We start from the raw sequence: 16,217 nt of genomic DNA, 5'->3' as shown, positions 1-16,217 counted from the left end.
GGAGGCGGCGGCAAGAGGTTGCCGGTCGAGGTGACGCGGGGCTCGGCGGCAGCGCAGCAGGGCTGGACGCAGCAGCTGGACCACGCCGGCTCCGCCTACCAGGGCGAGCTGAGGCCCTGTGTGTGCGAGCGTGAGCTGGCGGCGGCGGGGCAGTGCCTGCAGGTGCGTGTGTGTGTGTGTGTGTGTGTGTGTGTGTGTGTGTGTGTGTGTGTGTGTGTGTGTGTGTGTGTGTGTGTGTGTGTGTGTGTGTGTGTGTGTGTGTGTGTGTGTGTGTGTGTGTGTGTGTGTGTGTGTGTGTGTGTGTGTGTGTGTGTGTGTGTGCATGTGTGTGTTAAAAAACGAAACGAAAGCCCGCCCAATGACGCGACGGAGTTACTTACCGATACCCACCATTTTACCGAGCGTCGCGTGACTGTCGTGACCCAGGTAGTCATACTTACCCGCGATAAGCCTGGAACCCCACGGGCGACCATTCGGCCTGACCCCGCGATGCACCTGTATGCGTCCATGCTCCGCACCCTGGGCGCGCTAAACAACGTTTACCCAGCACGCCTAATTCCCGGATTCCCGCCCGCTGGTCGTAGTCGAGCTCACCTATAGGCAAAGGTGGAAGCATGGGCATAGGGCGGCAGCGAGGAAGTGTCACGGGCATGTGAATGGCAACGGCGATAAGAGAGGCGGCGTGCAGCAGACATGTGTGTGTGTGTGTGTGTGTGTGTGTGTGTGTGTGTGTGTGTGTGTGTGTGTGTGTGTGTGTGTGTTCATGTGTGTGCGTGTGTGTGTGTGTGTGTGTGTGTGTGTGTGTATGTGTGCGTGTGGGTGGGGGGGGCCCGGGGGCGGGAGGGGACAGCAGAAGGACATGGGGCAGGGGGGAGGTGGACGTGCGGGCCATTGACATGCCGACGTACGACCGGTAAGTTCCGTGTCCCCACGCACCCCCGCCCGCACGCACCCCCACCCCCACCCCCATCCCCACCCGCACCCCATCCCACTCCCCCACCAATTCCCCCCCACACACACCCTGCAGCTGCTGATGACTGAGCTGGACGCCAATCTGCTGACACACCTGGCGCTGGGGCACACGTGCGTGAGGGCGCTGGGGCACCGCCGTGTGTGAAAGGGGGGGGGGGAAGGAGGGGCGCGCGTGCATGTGTGTGGGTGGGTGTATACTGGGGTAGGCATGGTGGTAGTGGTGTTGTGGCGGGGAAGCGTTTGTTTGTGTGTGCGTGTGGCTCACCCGCCGCCATGCTGGTGTAGCTGCCGGCCGCAGTTGTGACCCTGACACGCCAACGCTACCGTGCGCTTGTCCCCTCTATCTATCACTCACACACACACACACACACACACACACACACACACACACACACACACACACACACACACACACACACACACACACACAGCTGCATCGCATCAAATTGTCTTTGCGCAATGCTTTTCTTGTGCTCTTTGACGCACAGCTGCATTGTGTACGACTGCGGCTCGCGGCGGCGGGACGGCACGCCGCGGGCGCTGTGGTACGGGCTGGAGTTCGTACGCTACTGCCTCACACAGGTATGTACGTACCTGGGTGTGACCTGACCGGGGCTCCGTGGGAGGCTTTAGAAGACGCAACGCAACGCAGGGGCTGGGCGGGCGGGCTTACGACTGCAGCACACAGCGTTGCGACCTCCCATGTACGCCCATGCTGCACGGCCCGGACCCGGCCCGCTCGGCAGGCACGGGTTCGGGGCCGTGGCTTTTCCTTGACTGGGTTTCGGAATGATGGACTACCCCCAACCCACCGTATGCACCCGGCCCACGCGCAGCTGTGGAAGCTGCCTCCCTGCCCGGCGCTGCTGCGCGGCCGCAACGTGTCGCGCACCTTTGACGGCCACATCCGGTCCTTCAAGCAGTCCACCGTGAAGCGACTCAAGGTGCGGCCTGACAGTATCAGCAGCAGCAGCAGCAGCAGCAGCAGCAGCAGCAGCAGCAGCAGCAGCAGCAGCAGCAGCAGCAGCAGCAGCCGGTGGGAGGTAGAGCTGGGGTGTGGGTGGGGGTGCCGCTGCTGGGGGCATGCCAGGGGGGGCCGGCACACCAGGTGCTGCTGGTGGGAGGGGCACGCGCGTTTGAGTTGTGTGTGCGTGTGTGTGTGCGTATGTGTGTAAGTGTGTCCGGTGTGTGCGTGTGCGTGTGCGTGTGCGTATGTGTGTGTGTGCTCCCAGACGCGGGCTGCTGCTTCCTCCAACTCACCCTTTCTGCATATTTATTGGTCAGGCAAGAACCACACCCCTGCTCCTCCCCTGCTCCTCCCCTGCTCCTCCCCTGCTCCTCCCCCCACCCCTGCTGCTCCCCCGGCAGTACTACGCCAAGTACCTGCCTCCTGCATCCCCCGCCGACACCGGTGCCGCCCCCGCCTCCTCGTCCTCCTCCTCCCCCACCCGGCCGCCGTTGCGGCTGTACGGCGCCTACCGGGCCACCGACCACGACGACGACGTGCCGTACTACGTCGCCCTGCTGCACGCCGCAGAGCTACAGCCGCGGCAGCAGCAGCAGCAGCAGCAGCAGCAAGGCTGGCAGAAGGCGGCGCATGCGGGGGCGCCGGGCGCTGCCAGCATCAGCAGCAGCGGTAGCATCAGCGGCAGCAGCGGCAGTGGGGGCAGTGGGGGCGACGGGGCCAGCATGGCAGAGGGGCTGCTGCAGGGGGGCACGCAGGCGGGGACGCAGGGAGGGACTCAGGGAGGGCATCAGGGGCCGGACGGGGAGGCGGTGTTGGCGGCGCACGGGTACCTGCTGTTCCGGAGGGGCGTGTCGCCAGCCGAATGGGCGGCGGCCGCGGCCGCAGCAGCCGCGGCGGGCGGCGGACGTGACGGTGACGGTGGTGATTGTGATGGCGGCGGTACCGGCGGCTGTGGCGGTGGTGGCGGTGTATTGATGAGTGCTGACGGGGACTGTGCGGCGGCCTAGGTCTGCTGCCGGTGGCCGGGCGGGTAGGCGGGCGGCAAGCTGTATGTGCTTGAGGACGTGGACAGGCATGGGCAGCACGGGCAGTGAGAATAATGCAAGCTGTGGCTGCTGTGTTGTGTGCATGTGTGTGCATGGCCCGACCGCACTCGCTCACTGGCGGCGACAAGCAAGCTGCTTTGGGTGGAGGCATCGAGGCACGCCGTGGGAGCCCAGCCATACGTTCGGCGTCTCGCACTCCCGCTTATATGCTGCATGCGCACACTGCGTGTTGGATGACACGCCTGGAAGCGATGGGAAGGGCAAGGGGCCGGTTGGCGTAGCCCCGCAGTGAGCAGTGTGTGTATTCCCAGACCACAATAGACAATTTGCAACGTCAAGGCAAGATTGCGTGGCTGGTATACGGTAACGCCGGATGAGTTCCTGTGCCGAGACATCACTTGAAGCCATCCTCGATTGCTGACTATCTACGGGCGGACGGCAGGGCAGCTGCAACTGGCGAGCGCGCGTGACTGCTGGTTGTTGGCGCGCAGCGCGGCTGGGAGCGGCGGACAGTTGCGATACCCTATGCGTGCGGCGCCGTTTGGAAAAGACGCATGCCACGTTGGCCGGTGTAAGGCACAGAGGGAGGCGCAGAGAGAATAATGAACCACATTTCCTTACAGCAGCAACAGCAGCGCCTCATTACGGCGATACCGCCGACACGTTCATGGGCACCGCGCGCGCCTGCATAGGCCCCGGCGAGCGGCGGCCGAGAGCTGCCTAGCAGCACGCTCCTCCTCACCCTTACTTGCTTACTTGTACTTCCCCCTCACTGCTTCCTTACGGGATTGGTTCAACGTTAACCCCCTCACCGCCCGAGTAAACCCAATCCCGCGTCGATGCGCGACGCCGCCAGCTTCACTCGACCCTGCCCCACAGGCGCCACGCAATCGGTCGAGCTAGGCCTGCTGCGGCCGCTATCGTACGCTGGGCCGCTGCTGCCGAGCGAAGGGGCTGGATGGACCGCCGGTAGATAGATAGCGCCTCCTGCTGCTGCTGCGGCGGCAGCGGCGGCGGACGCGCGCTGTCATCCTCCTCAAGCTCCTGCTTAAATGTTTCGAGACAGCTTTGACTCGTGGCCCGTGATGACTAATTCGTGTACGGCATCCCCCACCCCCACCCCCACCGCCCTCAGCGCTCGCTAGCTGCTGCAGCCGTCCGTCCTCCTGCGGCATGTATAGTCACGAACGCAACTTTATTAAAGTTTGACCATTACCGTATGCGTTTGATGCAACAGCACAGCGGCGGCAGCGGCGGCAACGCCTACGGAGAGGAGCCCCAGGCCAACATATCCCAGGCCGCGCTCCACATGCGCGCCGTGCAAAGCTGCTGCCTCCTTCATCGCACCCCCGCGCTTAGCTGCTGCCTCCTTCATCGCACCCCCGCGCCCAGTTGCTGCCTCCTTCATCGCACCCCCGACCTCCGTCGCCCCCTCCTTCATCCATGAGCCGAGCTGGCTCAACCCGCAGTACAGGGCCATCGCAATGGCGACCTGCGCCGCCGCCTCGATCAGGGCGACGGTCAACGCCTGCCCTTGCCCCTGCACGCACGTACGCAAGCATTCCATGTATTGCATGTAATGCACGCAGCGACAACGAACAAACAGTGCTTGTTTGCCGTACATGGCGACGTCAGCAGGTTGGGTCCAAGGTAGGGGATACGGATAAACACGGACCGGACCCGCCCTTCCTGCTACACCTACCTGCTGCGGACCCCCTCCACCGCCGCCGCCACCGCTGCTACTGCTACTGCCGCTGCCGCCACCGCCACTGCTACCGCTGCCGCCGCTGCTACCGCCGCCGCTGCTACTGCCGCTGCCGCCACCGCCACTGCTACCGCTGCCGCCGCTGCTACCGCCGCCGCTGCTACTGCCGCTGCCGCCACCGCCACTGCTACCGCTGCCGCCGCTGCTACCGCCGCCGCTGCTACCACTGCCACTGCTACCGCTGCTACCGCTGCTACCGCTGCTACCGCTGCTGCCGCTGCTAGCTAGCAGCAGTACTTCACCGCTTCCGCTGCTGCTACCACCGCTGCTGGCTGCACCACCGCTCTGCAAGAAGGTGGATGACATTTGGGGAGGCACGCGCGGTGATTTTGTGTTGGTGAGGGGGGAGCGCCAGCTGTGCATGTGTACATACGGATACCGTATGTGCGTGCAGGTGCGTGCAGGTGCTTCCGTGCGTAACAAACATTGCTCCCTTGATTGCGTGTGTTTGCTGGCGCGCGCTGTGCGTGCCGAGCGAGGAAGCCCCCATCGCACCGTTCCGCCGCCGTCTGCGCCGCCCACAGCCGCAGTGGCAACCCCGTTGGATGAGCCGGCGGGCGTCTGGGCTGCGGGCTGCCGGGTCACCCGTGCCAGCTCCTGGGCACGCCAGTAGCTGCCGAAGGGCCGACCGCTGCCGTTGATGCGAGAACGCGGGGCAACGCCGTTCTGCACGCCACCAATCAAGCCCGTAAGCATTACGTTACTAAACGGCAGAAGGGAAGAGGATGTCTCCCAAGCCGCTTGACAACGAGGACTTATCGCTCGCTCAGCAGTTGCGTGACAAGGCCGGCGTCCCACAAGCGAGGCACATTAGCAGCTAGGAGACGCGTAGGATAACCGCCACAGCAATCGGGCATGGGAGTTGCAGAACTCACCGAGAAGGAAGGCAGCATGGCTAATACCTTTTCTCAAGTCGATGTGCTTCCTGTGTATTTGCACGGCTTCACCTTGCCTCGTGCGGCATATGTTTTGGTTTGTATTCTGCAGGCCAAGGCTTTTGTTTACTATAAGGAGATCTTTAGATGGATGTACTTGCTTCAGCATCAAGCTTCAACGCCCGCTTTTTGGCGGCAAGAACGGCGTCCCCGCCGATGGGTACCATTCCCGAGTCAGTGCTCCTACCTCCAAATTCCGACTGAGGCTGTAACTTCTAATGAAGATATTGCATGGCAATCAAACATACTGATATAATTTGACTGGAGGCGTCCGCGACGCTCCCAGCCATCCAAGTGTAAATCGCGGACCCCCCCGGCAGTTATTGAGTGAACTCTTTACCAACGTATCACAACAAAGACAACTCGTAACGAGCTTAGCCTTATTCGGCTGCCCCTCGACGGTATCCCGAGTTAAGTGCGACGCCCTGCCCCTGACCTTGCCCCTGGCCTTGCCCCTGGCCTTGCCCCTGGCCCTTCCCCTGGCCCTGCCCCTGGCCCTGCCCCTGGCCCTGCCCCTGGCCCTGCCCCTGTCACGCCCATCCCAGGCTGCATCAAGTTCCTGTGAACTGTCATATCTACCCAACCCCTGCGAGGTTCACAAAATGGAAAGCGGGAGCGTGCTTGGCTTGGCGAGACCTGTGCGCCGGTGTGCCTGCCTCAGAGCTCGATTTCCCGACCTCTGGCCCCAACCCGCCTCCACCCCCACCCATACAGCCTGCCGGGCTGCATCAAGTTCCTGTGAACTGTCATATCTACCCAACCCCTGCGAGGTTCACAAAATGGAAAGCGGGAGCGTGCTTGGCTTGGCGAGACCTGTGCGCCGGTGTGCCTACCTAATTGGTGGGACCCAGGGCAGAGGGCAGGTCCACTCCCATGAAAATTTGGGCGAGTCGTCAAAGTGCGCGTTCGGCCGCGCTAATCTATATATTTAATACCCATTAGCAAAGTAGTCTATGGCACCCGGGGCTATATCGTGGGCGTTCCTGAGTTCATTCCCGCCTCGTCGCGGGTCATGAGCATGAGCATTTACATGGGTTCGAGTCCATGTGGCCCCACTAACTCCTTTGAGTCCGGGGGCGCGTTAGGTAAACAGGCAAATGGCCTAGATCAATAGCGTCCGTGCCCGTAGCGTCGTAACTGCGTACAAGTGGGCAGCCAACTTTTGCGTGTCCGTGTCAAGCATAATCTTTTTCATATCGCTACCTGTAATACCAGAAGCCAACCGAATGTTAGCATAAATTGGGCACTCCAGCATAACGTGCTTTTCATCTTCTACACCGCCTCGACACAGCCTGCACACCCTTTCGTTGCGCGGACGGTACCGGCCCCCCGCCACGGGGCGATTAACCTCGATATCCCAACATCCTAGCCTGAACCGTATCAGCGCCATTAGGTGCTTGTGCGTAACATACTCCTTCATGTGCGGTAAAATGCCTTGCTTAACTGCAGCATCCAACTGCGGGACGCCCATCCACTGCGTATAGCGGCACATCTTAACTCCCGGCCCACCGGCAGTATTACGGTGCCCTCCGCTTTCAGGGAAAGCCCGAGGGTCAGCGCATATGCTCTCTGCCTTCCATTCACCCATAAGCATGTTGGCGAAGTTGCCCAGCAAACTACCAATCGGCAGCCCCGTGCGCAGTAGCCATTCACAAAGTGCGTCTGTGCCCTGCGGGCCCTCTGTACACCAGTCGTAGCCAAGCTTTTTGCAGACTCGGTAAACCTTGCTCACCCAGCACATGCCTTCGAAACCTCCTGCAGCTGCCGTCGCTACGGCATCTTCCAAAAACACGTGCGCTAGCGATTTGTCTTGCTTGATAATACGATTCCAGAAACCAAACACCATGTACGCCCAGTGCAAATGCATGGGTTGTGCGGCAAACTCAGCATAAAGCAGCCTGTAGGTGGGCTTGCGAACCCCCGCAGCTCGTGCCAGGAAAGATGTTTGCAGTGCCACCATCGGATCGATCAGGGCTTTGTCAAACCAAGTCTTGGCATTTCTCCACTTGCTTTTTAGCGTTTTGTCCATGGTGCGGTCGTGGCCGCCATAGCTCGTGCCTTCAAACAGGGCGCTCAGGGCGTCGGGGCCCCACACCTCGACGCCATACGACAGCACGGACCTCACTTGCACTTCGAAACATGCTTGCATGGTGCCCGTGACGAGCACTCGTTCTTATCTAGCGCCGCTATCAACCCAAACGCAGCTCTCCTGCCCGCAGCTATTAGCTCTTGGTAGCAAGAATCAAACGTTGTGGCCGGGCCGTAGTATAGGCCAAGGTACCGCGCTCGCCCCTTCACCGGTATGCTTACACCCCCAGGGTACGGGTACCGAAGGGCCGTAGCGTACACGGCGTGGATTTGCCGGTGCGTTGCTATTCCCGCAAAAACCATGATCTCGCATTTAGCTATGTTGACTCGCATACCAAAGGCTTGGCAAAATTCGTGCAATCTATTGAGCAAAAACTGCATACGGTGGATGGACAGTGCGCATAGCGTCAGGTCGTCCGCGTATAATAGGCAGGCCACAAGTTTGCCACCTATCGTCGGCGCCTCGTGCTTCCACGTGCGTTCAGTTGGCTCATGCTGGTCCCATGCGTCCACGTATTCTGCTAGTGCCTCAATGAAGGTGCCAAACAGGTCGGTGCTTTTAGGACATCCCTGCTTGACCCCTTGCAGCGACTCAAACGCGTCGCTCAGTTTGCCGTTCACCTTCACCCGCAGGCAAACTCTTTCATAGCAACGCTTCAGGACCTCCATCATTCGGCCACGTACTCCTCTTTCGGCCAGACGTTGCCACAGCGCCCATCTGGGTACCTTGTCAAACGCCTTCTCAAAATCAATTTGACAAACGTACAGGGGTGGTTGCCCCAGTGCGCTGTGCTTGTGCGTGAGGTGCCGTAGTGCGAACAGGTGATGCGCCGTGCTGTACCCAGCCCTGAAAGCCGCCTGGCACGGGTGCCGTCCCTCAGTTGCTTCCCCAAATCGAGCCAAGCGTAGCTGGTTAAGGGCCGCATAGCACTTGGCCAGCGTGCCCCCAACCGCAATGCCACGATAGTTACTATGGTCCCCGGCTTCTCCTTTGCGCTTGTAAACTGGGGTCAGATGCGATTCCTCAAACTGTGCAGGATAATCACCGTGCTTGCGTATACGCTCCATCAACGCCGTTAACGCAGGCACAACTGCATTCACTGTAATGGGGTTTTCTCCCTCTGTGCGATAAGTGGCTTTCTTGTAGCACTCACTAGGGGCTTTCTCGGGCCCGCGGGTCGGGGCCGAGCCCATGCTGAGCGTCCGCCCAGCGCCACCGCGCTTGTTTTTGCAAATGCCGCCCGGCACTGGGTCTTGCAACGATATAAACTACAACTCCTGCGCGCTAGATTGCAAAAACGGGCAAACGTAAGGAAGATGGCGCGCATGCTCTGACAAAATGATGTAGACCAGGGCACAAGTGGTGCTCTGGGGGCAAGCGCCGGCCCTATTTGTCTCCTTATAACATATGGATACTATAACTGGCGCGTGCACGCGACACATGCTCACCGCGCACAGCCAAAGCAGCGCCACAAGTCCGCTCCGAAAGCTAGGGGCTTTCATACGCACTTTATAAGACTATGAAGGTTGTTTGGAACCGATAGGGACAGCTAGGGCCGTGGAAGTCGGCCGGTCGGTCGGTTCAGTCGCGATTGGACATGGTGGGACGCAGGGCGGCGAGTTTAATGCTAGGCCCCGGGGCGGGGACGTTCTAAGTACATGAATGGCCGAAAACCGCGGCCGAAGCAGCAAAGCACGGTGGTCGCCCGGTTTCGGCCCCATCGCGATGGGAGTGGACCTGCCCTCTGCCCTGGTGGGACCGGCCCCGCGCAGCATCAATCGCCTCTGACATGCGCACACTGCGACACAGCGCACAGAGCCACTGACAAAGAAACTCCTACGCGCTATACTGTATCATATTGTGGCACTCAGGGACTCACGAGTTGACAACGGTCCAACTCGTCCGCCGCACGAGTCCGCACGCGAATCGCTCTGCGTCAGAGCTCCACACCTGAGTTGCGGCCCCCCTTCAGCCCATGGGGTATTTGGGCCTGGAGGCAGTGGCGGGGGAAGGGGGGGCGATGGGGATATGGGGTAGGGGGCTGCGGGGGCTACAGCGAAAATGCACGGGGCTTCACACCCCCGCAGGTCCCCTCCTTTGAACTCTGCGTCGCGCGTGGTGTGGCGTTGCATACTGTCTGTGTGGTGCTATCGCCTGGCGCGAGGACTGCGCGTCAGCAAAACTCCATGAGCCAGCCAGCAGCGATGAAGTAACCGGCTAACCGCGAACCTACGCTGCGACTCTTGCCCTGCCTAGCCTTGTGGGATTTGTGAGCCGGGATTACAGCCCGTGATGGAACATGGCAAGGGGCAGGAAAGCGTAGTCCCGATGTGTGTGGCTCCCACCCGTGCCCACATAAATGCGTAGCAAGAAGGGACAAGGCATTGGTGCGTCGTTCGCGCGCTGTTACTGTACCGACGGTAGCTGGCAGGTTGTGTCGATGTTTTGCTGACGCGCATTCCTCACGCTCCGGGATTACAGCCATCACAATGGGAGCTTGCTTCTCATCACCCTCTGCTCTTGCTTGTACTAGGATTTCAAAGGCATGCAAGTAAAGATCGCATTCCCGCATGTGAAGGCGATGCTGGGCCTGTGTGGTCTCCCCACATAGGTAGCGCCGCCTCTACTCAACTTCGGGCCAGCAGGCCTGTGAACTCCCACCCATCCAACCTTCCTCCAGGACTGCCACGCGGCACCGGGGCGGTTGGTGCTGTACAACACCATAGAGGGATTCCGGGGCGCCGACAAACCCGCCCTCATGCGCCAGGTGGCTGGGTGCGTGTGGGTGGGTCGTCGAGTAAGTAAGGCAGAGCCTCATATATAGACAGCAGTGCTATACATGTACACAACACGCACGCATACACACATGCACGCATACACACGCATACACGCACACGTACGCACGCATATATACACATGCATACGCACACGCACACGCTCCCTTACTCATCAGGGGAGTGACCTGTGAACCCGGTAAGGGACCACCTGCTGTAATACTCGCTCACGCACTTGCGTTATACCAGCAGCTATAAATCAATAATCTTGCCTTGACGTTGCCTATTATATGTTGGGGTGTGGGAATACGCTGCATACTACGGGACTACGCCAACCTGCCTCTTGCCCTGTCCCATCGCTTCCAGGCGTGTCACCCAACCCGCAGTGTGCGCATGCAGCATATCAGCGAGAGTGCGAGACGCCAAACATATGGCTGGGCTCCCACGGCATGCCTCGATTGATGCCTCCACACAAATAAAGCCGCTTGTCGCCAGTGAGTGCGGTCTGGCCGTGCGCGCGCACGCACACACACACACACACACACACACACACACACGCGCACAGAGCTTGCATTCTCATTGCCCATGCCTGTGCGCGTCCTCAAGCACGTGATGGAACATGGCAAGGGGCAGGATAGCGTAGTCCCGATGTGTGTGGCTCCCACCCGTGCCCACATAAATGCGTAGCAAGAAGGGACAAGGCATTGGTGCGTCGTTCGCGCGCTGTTACTGTACCGACGGTAGCTGGCAGGTTGTGTCGATGTTTTGCTGACGCGCATTCCTCACGCTCCGGGCGCCCGGCCAAGGCGATAGCACCACACAGACTCAATGCGACGCCACACCGCGCGGATAGCGTCCTCAAGCACAGCTTGCCGCCCGCCTACCCGCCCTACCACCGGCAGCAGACCTAAGCCGCCGCACAGTCCCCGCCAGCGCTCGCTCATCAATACACCGCGGCACCGCCACCACCGCCACAGCCGCCACTGCCACCGTCACCACCAACTCCACATCGCTTCCGTGAAGATATCAAAACACGGCCACCACACTGCCGCCTTCAATATCCCCACCAGGGGAGACCCTCCCCTGATCCCCACTGTTGTGCTCTGGGGAGGACCACCCACACTCCAGTCACTACAAGCCTCTGTGTAAATGTATGAGTCATAAACGTTGTCATCGCACTATGCTACATGCTGTGCTGACGCTGCACTCTCAGTCATGCTGCCCTTCATTTCCTTGTTCACTTCCGACTCCATACTGTATTGTACGGCCACGGCGTTCTTCCCTCCTTACTCACACATACTTGCCTTGTTCACTTCCGACTCCATACTGCACTGTACGGTACTAGGCAGGGCAGGCTTCCCTGGTACCATACGCATCGGCGCCCGAAGCAAAGATACATGTGCCAGTGTGTGCACACGTACTTATAAGTGATGTGCTACACGACGTACATACAAAATCGAGACATTGGATCAGTCCTCACTATGAAGTCCCGCGTGCATGCCGTATGAGTGCCGTGCGTGCGCGGCGTTCAGGCTGCTGTGTTTATTCATGTAGTACATGCGCAAAGCCTGCAAAGGATTGGCTATGCCCATCACAGCTCTATCTTGCTAATTCCTACAGTGGTTACGACATCAGTAACCAATCCCCATGCCACATGCACTCAGTCGTTCAGGCGCACAGATGGCAGCCGTTTGCGCGCTCCCTCGCGCTGGGCGGGCGGTGCCTCTGCGGGAAGCCCGCGCTTGGCATGCCCGCGCTTGGGAGCCACGCACCTATCTACTACGCCGCTGCCTGTCGCTGCTGCCGCTGCCGCCGCTCGCAATGCTGCTGCCGCCTCTACCGTGGGCACTGCTACCGCCGCCGCCGCCGCCACCGCGCGCCGCCGTCGCCGCTGCTGCCGCCGCCACCCTTACCTTCTCTGCTCACCACTGCCACGGAGGCAACGGCTGCGGCGGAGACGAGGCCCAGGCCCACATACCCCAGGCCGCGCTCAAGCCCCCGCTCCAGGTGTGTGGCGTGATCGGTCGCCCCCTCCTTGAAACCGTCCTTGAACAGAGAACCGAGCCTATCCATCCCGCAGTACAGGCCCAGCCCAATGGCGACCGCCGCCGCCGCCGCGATCAGGGCGACGGCGGGAAACGCCTGCCCTTGCCCCTGCACGCATGTACGCATGTATTGCATGTAATGCACGCAGCGACAACGAACAAACAGTGCGTGTTTGCCGTACATGACGACGACAGCAGGTTGGGTCCAAGGTAGGGGATACGGATAAACACGGACCGGACCCGCCCTTCCTGCTACACCTACCTGCTGCGGACCCCCTCCACCGCCGCCGCCACCGCTGCTACTGCTACTGCCGCTGCCGCCACCGCCACTGCTATCGCTGCCGCCGCTGCTACCGCCGCCGCTGCTACCACTGCCACTGCTACCGCTGCTACCGCTGCTACCGCTGCTAGCTAGCAGCAGTACTTCACCGCTCCCGCTGCTGCTACCGCTGCTGCCGGCTGCACCACCGCTCTGCAAGAGGGTTGGGGAGGCACGCGCGCTGATTTTGTGATGGTGAACGGGGACGCGCCAGCCGTGCACGTGTACCCATATGTGCATGCGTGCTTGCGTACGTAATAACAAGTAAATCCAGCTCGTGTGCTAAGCGAGTGAGCCCCCATCGCACCTTGCCGCCGCCATCTGCGCCGCCCACAGCCGCATTGGCAACCCCGTTGGATGGTCCGGCGGGCGTCAGGGCTGCGGGCTCCCGGGTCACCCGCGCCAGCTCCCGGGTCAGCTCTCGCGTGCCGAAGAGCCGGCCGCTGCTGCTGTTGGTCCTGCGTGCGAGAACGCAGGGCAACGCCGTTCTGCACGCCATCATTCAAGTCCTTAAGCATTACGTTACTGAACGGCAGAACAAGGGAAGAGGATGTTTCTGAAGCCGCTGAAACGAGGATTCTTCGCTTGCTCAGCACTTGCGTGACAAGGCCGGCGTCCCACAAGCGAGGCGGCGGCACACTAGCAGTACGACGCGTAGGATAATCGCCAAAGCAATCGGGCATGGAGTTGCAGAACTCACCGAGAAGGAAGGCAAGCCGGGCGCCGGGCGCACGCTGCTTGCAGCATGGCTAATACCTTTTCTCAAGTCGATGTGCTTCCTGTGTATTTGCACGGCTTCACCTGCCTCGTGCTGCATATGTTTTGGTTTGTATCCTGCAGGCCAAGGCTCTTATTTGATTAAGAAGATTTTGATAGGGATGAACTGGCTTCAGCATCAAGCAATGCCAGCTTTTGGCCGGCAAGAACGTAACCTGGAAATGGTGGGACCGGCCCCCATCGCCTTTGACATGCTGCGGCACAACGCCAGAGCCAATAACAAAACACGTACGCGCTTAGCATGTTGCGACGCTTAGGAACCAATGAGTTGACAACGGTCCAACACATCGCACTCGCACGCATCTCTCGCTCTGCCTCAAGAGCTCCACCGCGGTCCCCCGTCAACCCATGGGGGGTGTTCCATCAGTGCCACGGTAAGGGCCAGCCGTGGCATATGTGTATAACCTTGTGTATGGAAGCGCAGGGCAAGGATACAGGGGCCCCATGAGCATGTAGGGCGGGGGTGCGGCAAGGGGCAGGTTGGCGAGTGTGCCCAGACCCCGACATTCAATTTTCATCACACAGTGCTTTACCCAGTTTGCCACTGCTGGTACTAGGGCGTGAGAGGTCAGGGCATGTCAGGGCAGCACGGGTAGCAGCGGCAACGGTGATCGGGGAGTGGTCGGGGCCGACCCGCGGGGACTCGGGAAAAGTGTCGAAATGTTGGCCGAGCAGGGTATGCGGCTTATTTCTAATGTTCATGAGAATGGCCTTTTTGGGGAGTATCCTGACGACGACGAGGCAGAGGCCGCTCTGGGAGACCGCAGCGATGCGTGCTGCGAGTGCAAGCGTGGCTCCCAACATGCGATCTCAGGCATAACTGGAATGATATGATTGCATTATGGGCCATGAAAAATATTTAATGCATGAGGGAAGCGTGCGAGGGCCTGAATCGTCTCGATCTCGGTCTGCCGTACGAGTGCCCGAGTCTGCTTGCCGGTCGCAAGCGCAACACTCGAATAGGTTAGACACACTCGCCTAATCCTCACGTCAATTTTCGACACCACCACCAGCAGAAATGGCCCTCCGCGCTGTCTCCGCCAAGAGCGCTGTGCGCCCCACCGTGGCCCGCGCCTCCGTCAAGCCGGTGGCTGCCCTGAAGCCCGCCCAGAAGATGGCTCTGGCTGGCGCTGCCTCGGTTGCCCTGCTGGCTGCCTCCAGCTCCTCGGTGCGTCTTGGCAACATGGACGCGTGGGTGATTTCGGGGGCCCTGGCCAGTCGCTGGCAGCGATGAAACAGCACACTGAAGGTTCACTTGGACAAGATCAGCCACCTGGCAATCCACTGGCGCGGACGTGCGCGGCGCGGACTCTGGCAGCGAGGGCGGGCAGTCGTCGGAGACTTGATTGTTGCTCGGAGCGGCAGCGTCAACTCGGGCTGCACTCAGGATCCTAGCATGTCGTCAAGATAGTGAACGAAGCCAGCTCAGCCAGGATCGGGCGCGTTTAACTATCAGGCTGCTTGCGGAAGTGTTCGGGTGTTGTCAGAATCGCACTCACGCCCACGCTGCTCAGGCAGTTATCGACTTCGCTCCTCGGCTTGGCTACTTGCAGGCTGAGGCTTCCCAGGTGATCGCCACCGTGGCCTCCGCTGCCCAGGGCTACCCCTTCGTGCCCCCCTCGTGGGCTCCCTCGGTCTTCGTGCCCCTGACCGGTGAGTCAGGGTTGCATGCGTATTGGTTTCGGCCCATGCATGTTCGCGGCACCCTCCCTGCGTGCGTACTGAAAACAAAACATTTGGAGGCCGTCAAAAGGGGAGTGGGGGGGTGTTGCGGCGGGTCGAAGAGGTTGATAGCCTCCGCGTGTCCCCGCTAACCAACCCAGCGTTTGCGCCCTCAACCCCCAGGCCTGGTGCTGCCCGCCATCGCCATGGCCACCCTGTTCGTGTACATTGAGAAGGAGGCCCCCTCCTCGTAAGCGCCTCGCCATGGTGCTTGCCGCCCCGTTGTGGAGCCGCCTGGCGTGCAGCCAGCGGCCCTGTGGCGCCGGCGTCTTGGAATGTAGATGTGATGTGTACAGCTAGGGAGGGAGCTGGCGGCCTCTGGCGGCCGCTCTGAGCGCGAAGGGAGGTGTTGATGAGGGTGAAGCATGCGGTGGCGGCGGCTGGAAGGGCCGCGCAGCACGGCTTGTGTGTATTTCCTCCGTCCCTGGCCCCCGCACACCGGTCACGTTTCGCTGAAGTCCGGCGCGCGCGGGTGCACAGCCCGGCGTGTCTTTCGGGGGCGCTGTGTTCTGGACGGGTCCCGGCGCCCTCGAGTGGGCATTTTGGAGCACCTGAAGGCCTCAGGATTAGCGCAGGCGGCAGGGCGTGTGTCGGTGTGGGCGGTGGGCAGGGCGGCGGTTCCAAGAGAAGAGACAAAGTTTATTGCGGCCGGTTCCGCGGCCAATGTTTTAGTGTAAACAAGGACCCGTCATGATGTATTTGCTACAATACGCACTCGGCATCAAACCTTGAAGTACTGTGGTGACAAGCAACTCCGGACGAACAACCACTTACATCGGGACTACGCTTTCCTGCCCCTTGCCATG

General features: G+C 60.8%; 5 protein-coding genes across 5 annotated transcripts in view; 3 read left to right on the top strand and 2 right to left on the bottom strand.

Moving 5' to 3' along the window:
- Window positions 1–3,572, top strand: part of CHLRE_03g165200v5 (uncharacterized protein) — a 5,401-nt gene extending 1,829 nt beyond the window's left edge. Inside the window, exons 3-6 of the mRNA XM_043060775.1 lie at window positions 1,028–1,083; window positions 1,461–1,554; window positions 1,809–1,916; window positions 2,341–3,572. Coding sequence (XP_042925904.1) covers window positions 1,028–1,083; window positions 1,461–1,554; window positions 1,809–1,916; window positions 2,341–2,946 — 864 coding nt within the window. The 3' untranslated portion in view covers window positions 2,947–3,572. The remainder of the gene's footprint in view (window positions 1–1,027; window positions 1,084–1,460; window positions 1,555–1,808; window positions 1,917–2,340) is intronic.
- Window positions 3,573–3,590: 18 nt separating this feature from the next.
- CHLRE_03g165186v5 (uncharacterized protein) lies at window positions 3,591–5,761 on the bottom strand. The gene is made up of 5 exons (XM_043060774.1): window positions 5,626–5,761; window positions 5,246–5,416; window positions 4,688–5,035; window positions 4,406–4,525; window positions 3,591–4,029 (listed from the first exon to the last, which is right to left on the bottom strand). The coding sequence occupies exons 1-5, from the start codon at window positions 5,641–5,643 to the stop codon at window positions 3,844–3,846; spliced, it is 843 nt and encodes a 280-aa protein (XP_042925903.1). The 5' UTR covers window positions 5,644–5,761; the 3' UTR covers window positions 3,591–3,843.
- A 3,530-nt stretch (window positions 5,762–9,291) lies between these two features.
- On the top strand, window positions 9,292–10,197 carry CHLRE_03g165169v5 (uncharacterized protein). Its single transcript, XM_043060773.1, has 2 exons — window positions 9,292–9,526; window positions 9,862–10,197. Exons 1-2 carry the CDS (start codon window positions 9,437–9,439, stop codon window positions 9,985–9,987), a joined length of 216 nt encoding a protein of 71 aa, XP_042925902.1. The 5' UTR covers window positions 9,292–9,436; the 3' UTR covers window positions 9,988–10,197.
- A 363-nt stretch (window positions 10,198–10,560) lies between these two features.
- On the bottom strand, window positions 10,561–13,772 carry CHLRE_03g165150v5 (uncharacterized protein). Its single transcript, XM_043060772.1, has 4 exons — window positions 13,613–13,772; window positions 13,220–13,370; window positions 12,856–13,065; window positions 10,561–12,702 (listed from the first exon to the last, which is right to left on the bottom strand). Exons 1-4 carry the CDS (start codon window positions 13,657–13,659, stop codon window positions 12,400–12,402), a joined length of 711 nt encoding a protein of 236 aa, XP_042925901.1. The 5' UTR covers window positions 13,660–13,772; the 3' UTR covers window positions 10,561–12,399.
- An 880-nt stretch (window positions 13,773–14,652) lies between these two features.
- On the top strand, window positions 14,653–16,197 carry CHLRE_03g165100v5 (uncharacterized protein). The gene is made up of 3 exons (XM_001703315.2): window positions 14,653–14,857; window positions 15,243–15,342; window positions 15,535–16,197. The coding sequence occupies exons 1-3, from the start codon at window positions 14,708–14,710 to the stop codon at window positions 15,603–15,605; spliced, it is 321 nt and encodes a 106-aa protein (XP_001703367.1). The 5' UTR covers window positions 14,653–14,707; the 3' UTR covers window positions 15,606–16,197.
- Window positions 16,198–16,217: the final 20 nt, after the last annotated feature.

The sequence above is a fragment of the Chlamydomonas reinhardtii genome, chromosome 3 (assembly GCF_000002595.2).
Source record: "Chlamydomonas reinhardtii strain CC-503 cw92 mt+ chromosome 3, whole genome shotgun sequence".
Lineage (NCBI taxonomy): Eukaryota > Viridiplantae > Chlorophyta > Chlorophyceae > Chlamydomonadales > Chlamydomonadaceae > Chlamydomonas > Chlamydomonas reinhardtii.
The sequence above is the reverse complement of the archived record's forward strand: the minus strand, read 5'-3'. Positions and strand labels throughout refer to the sequence as shown.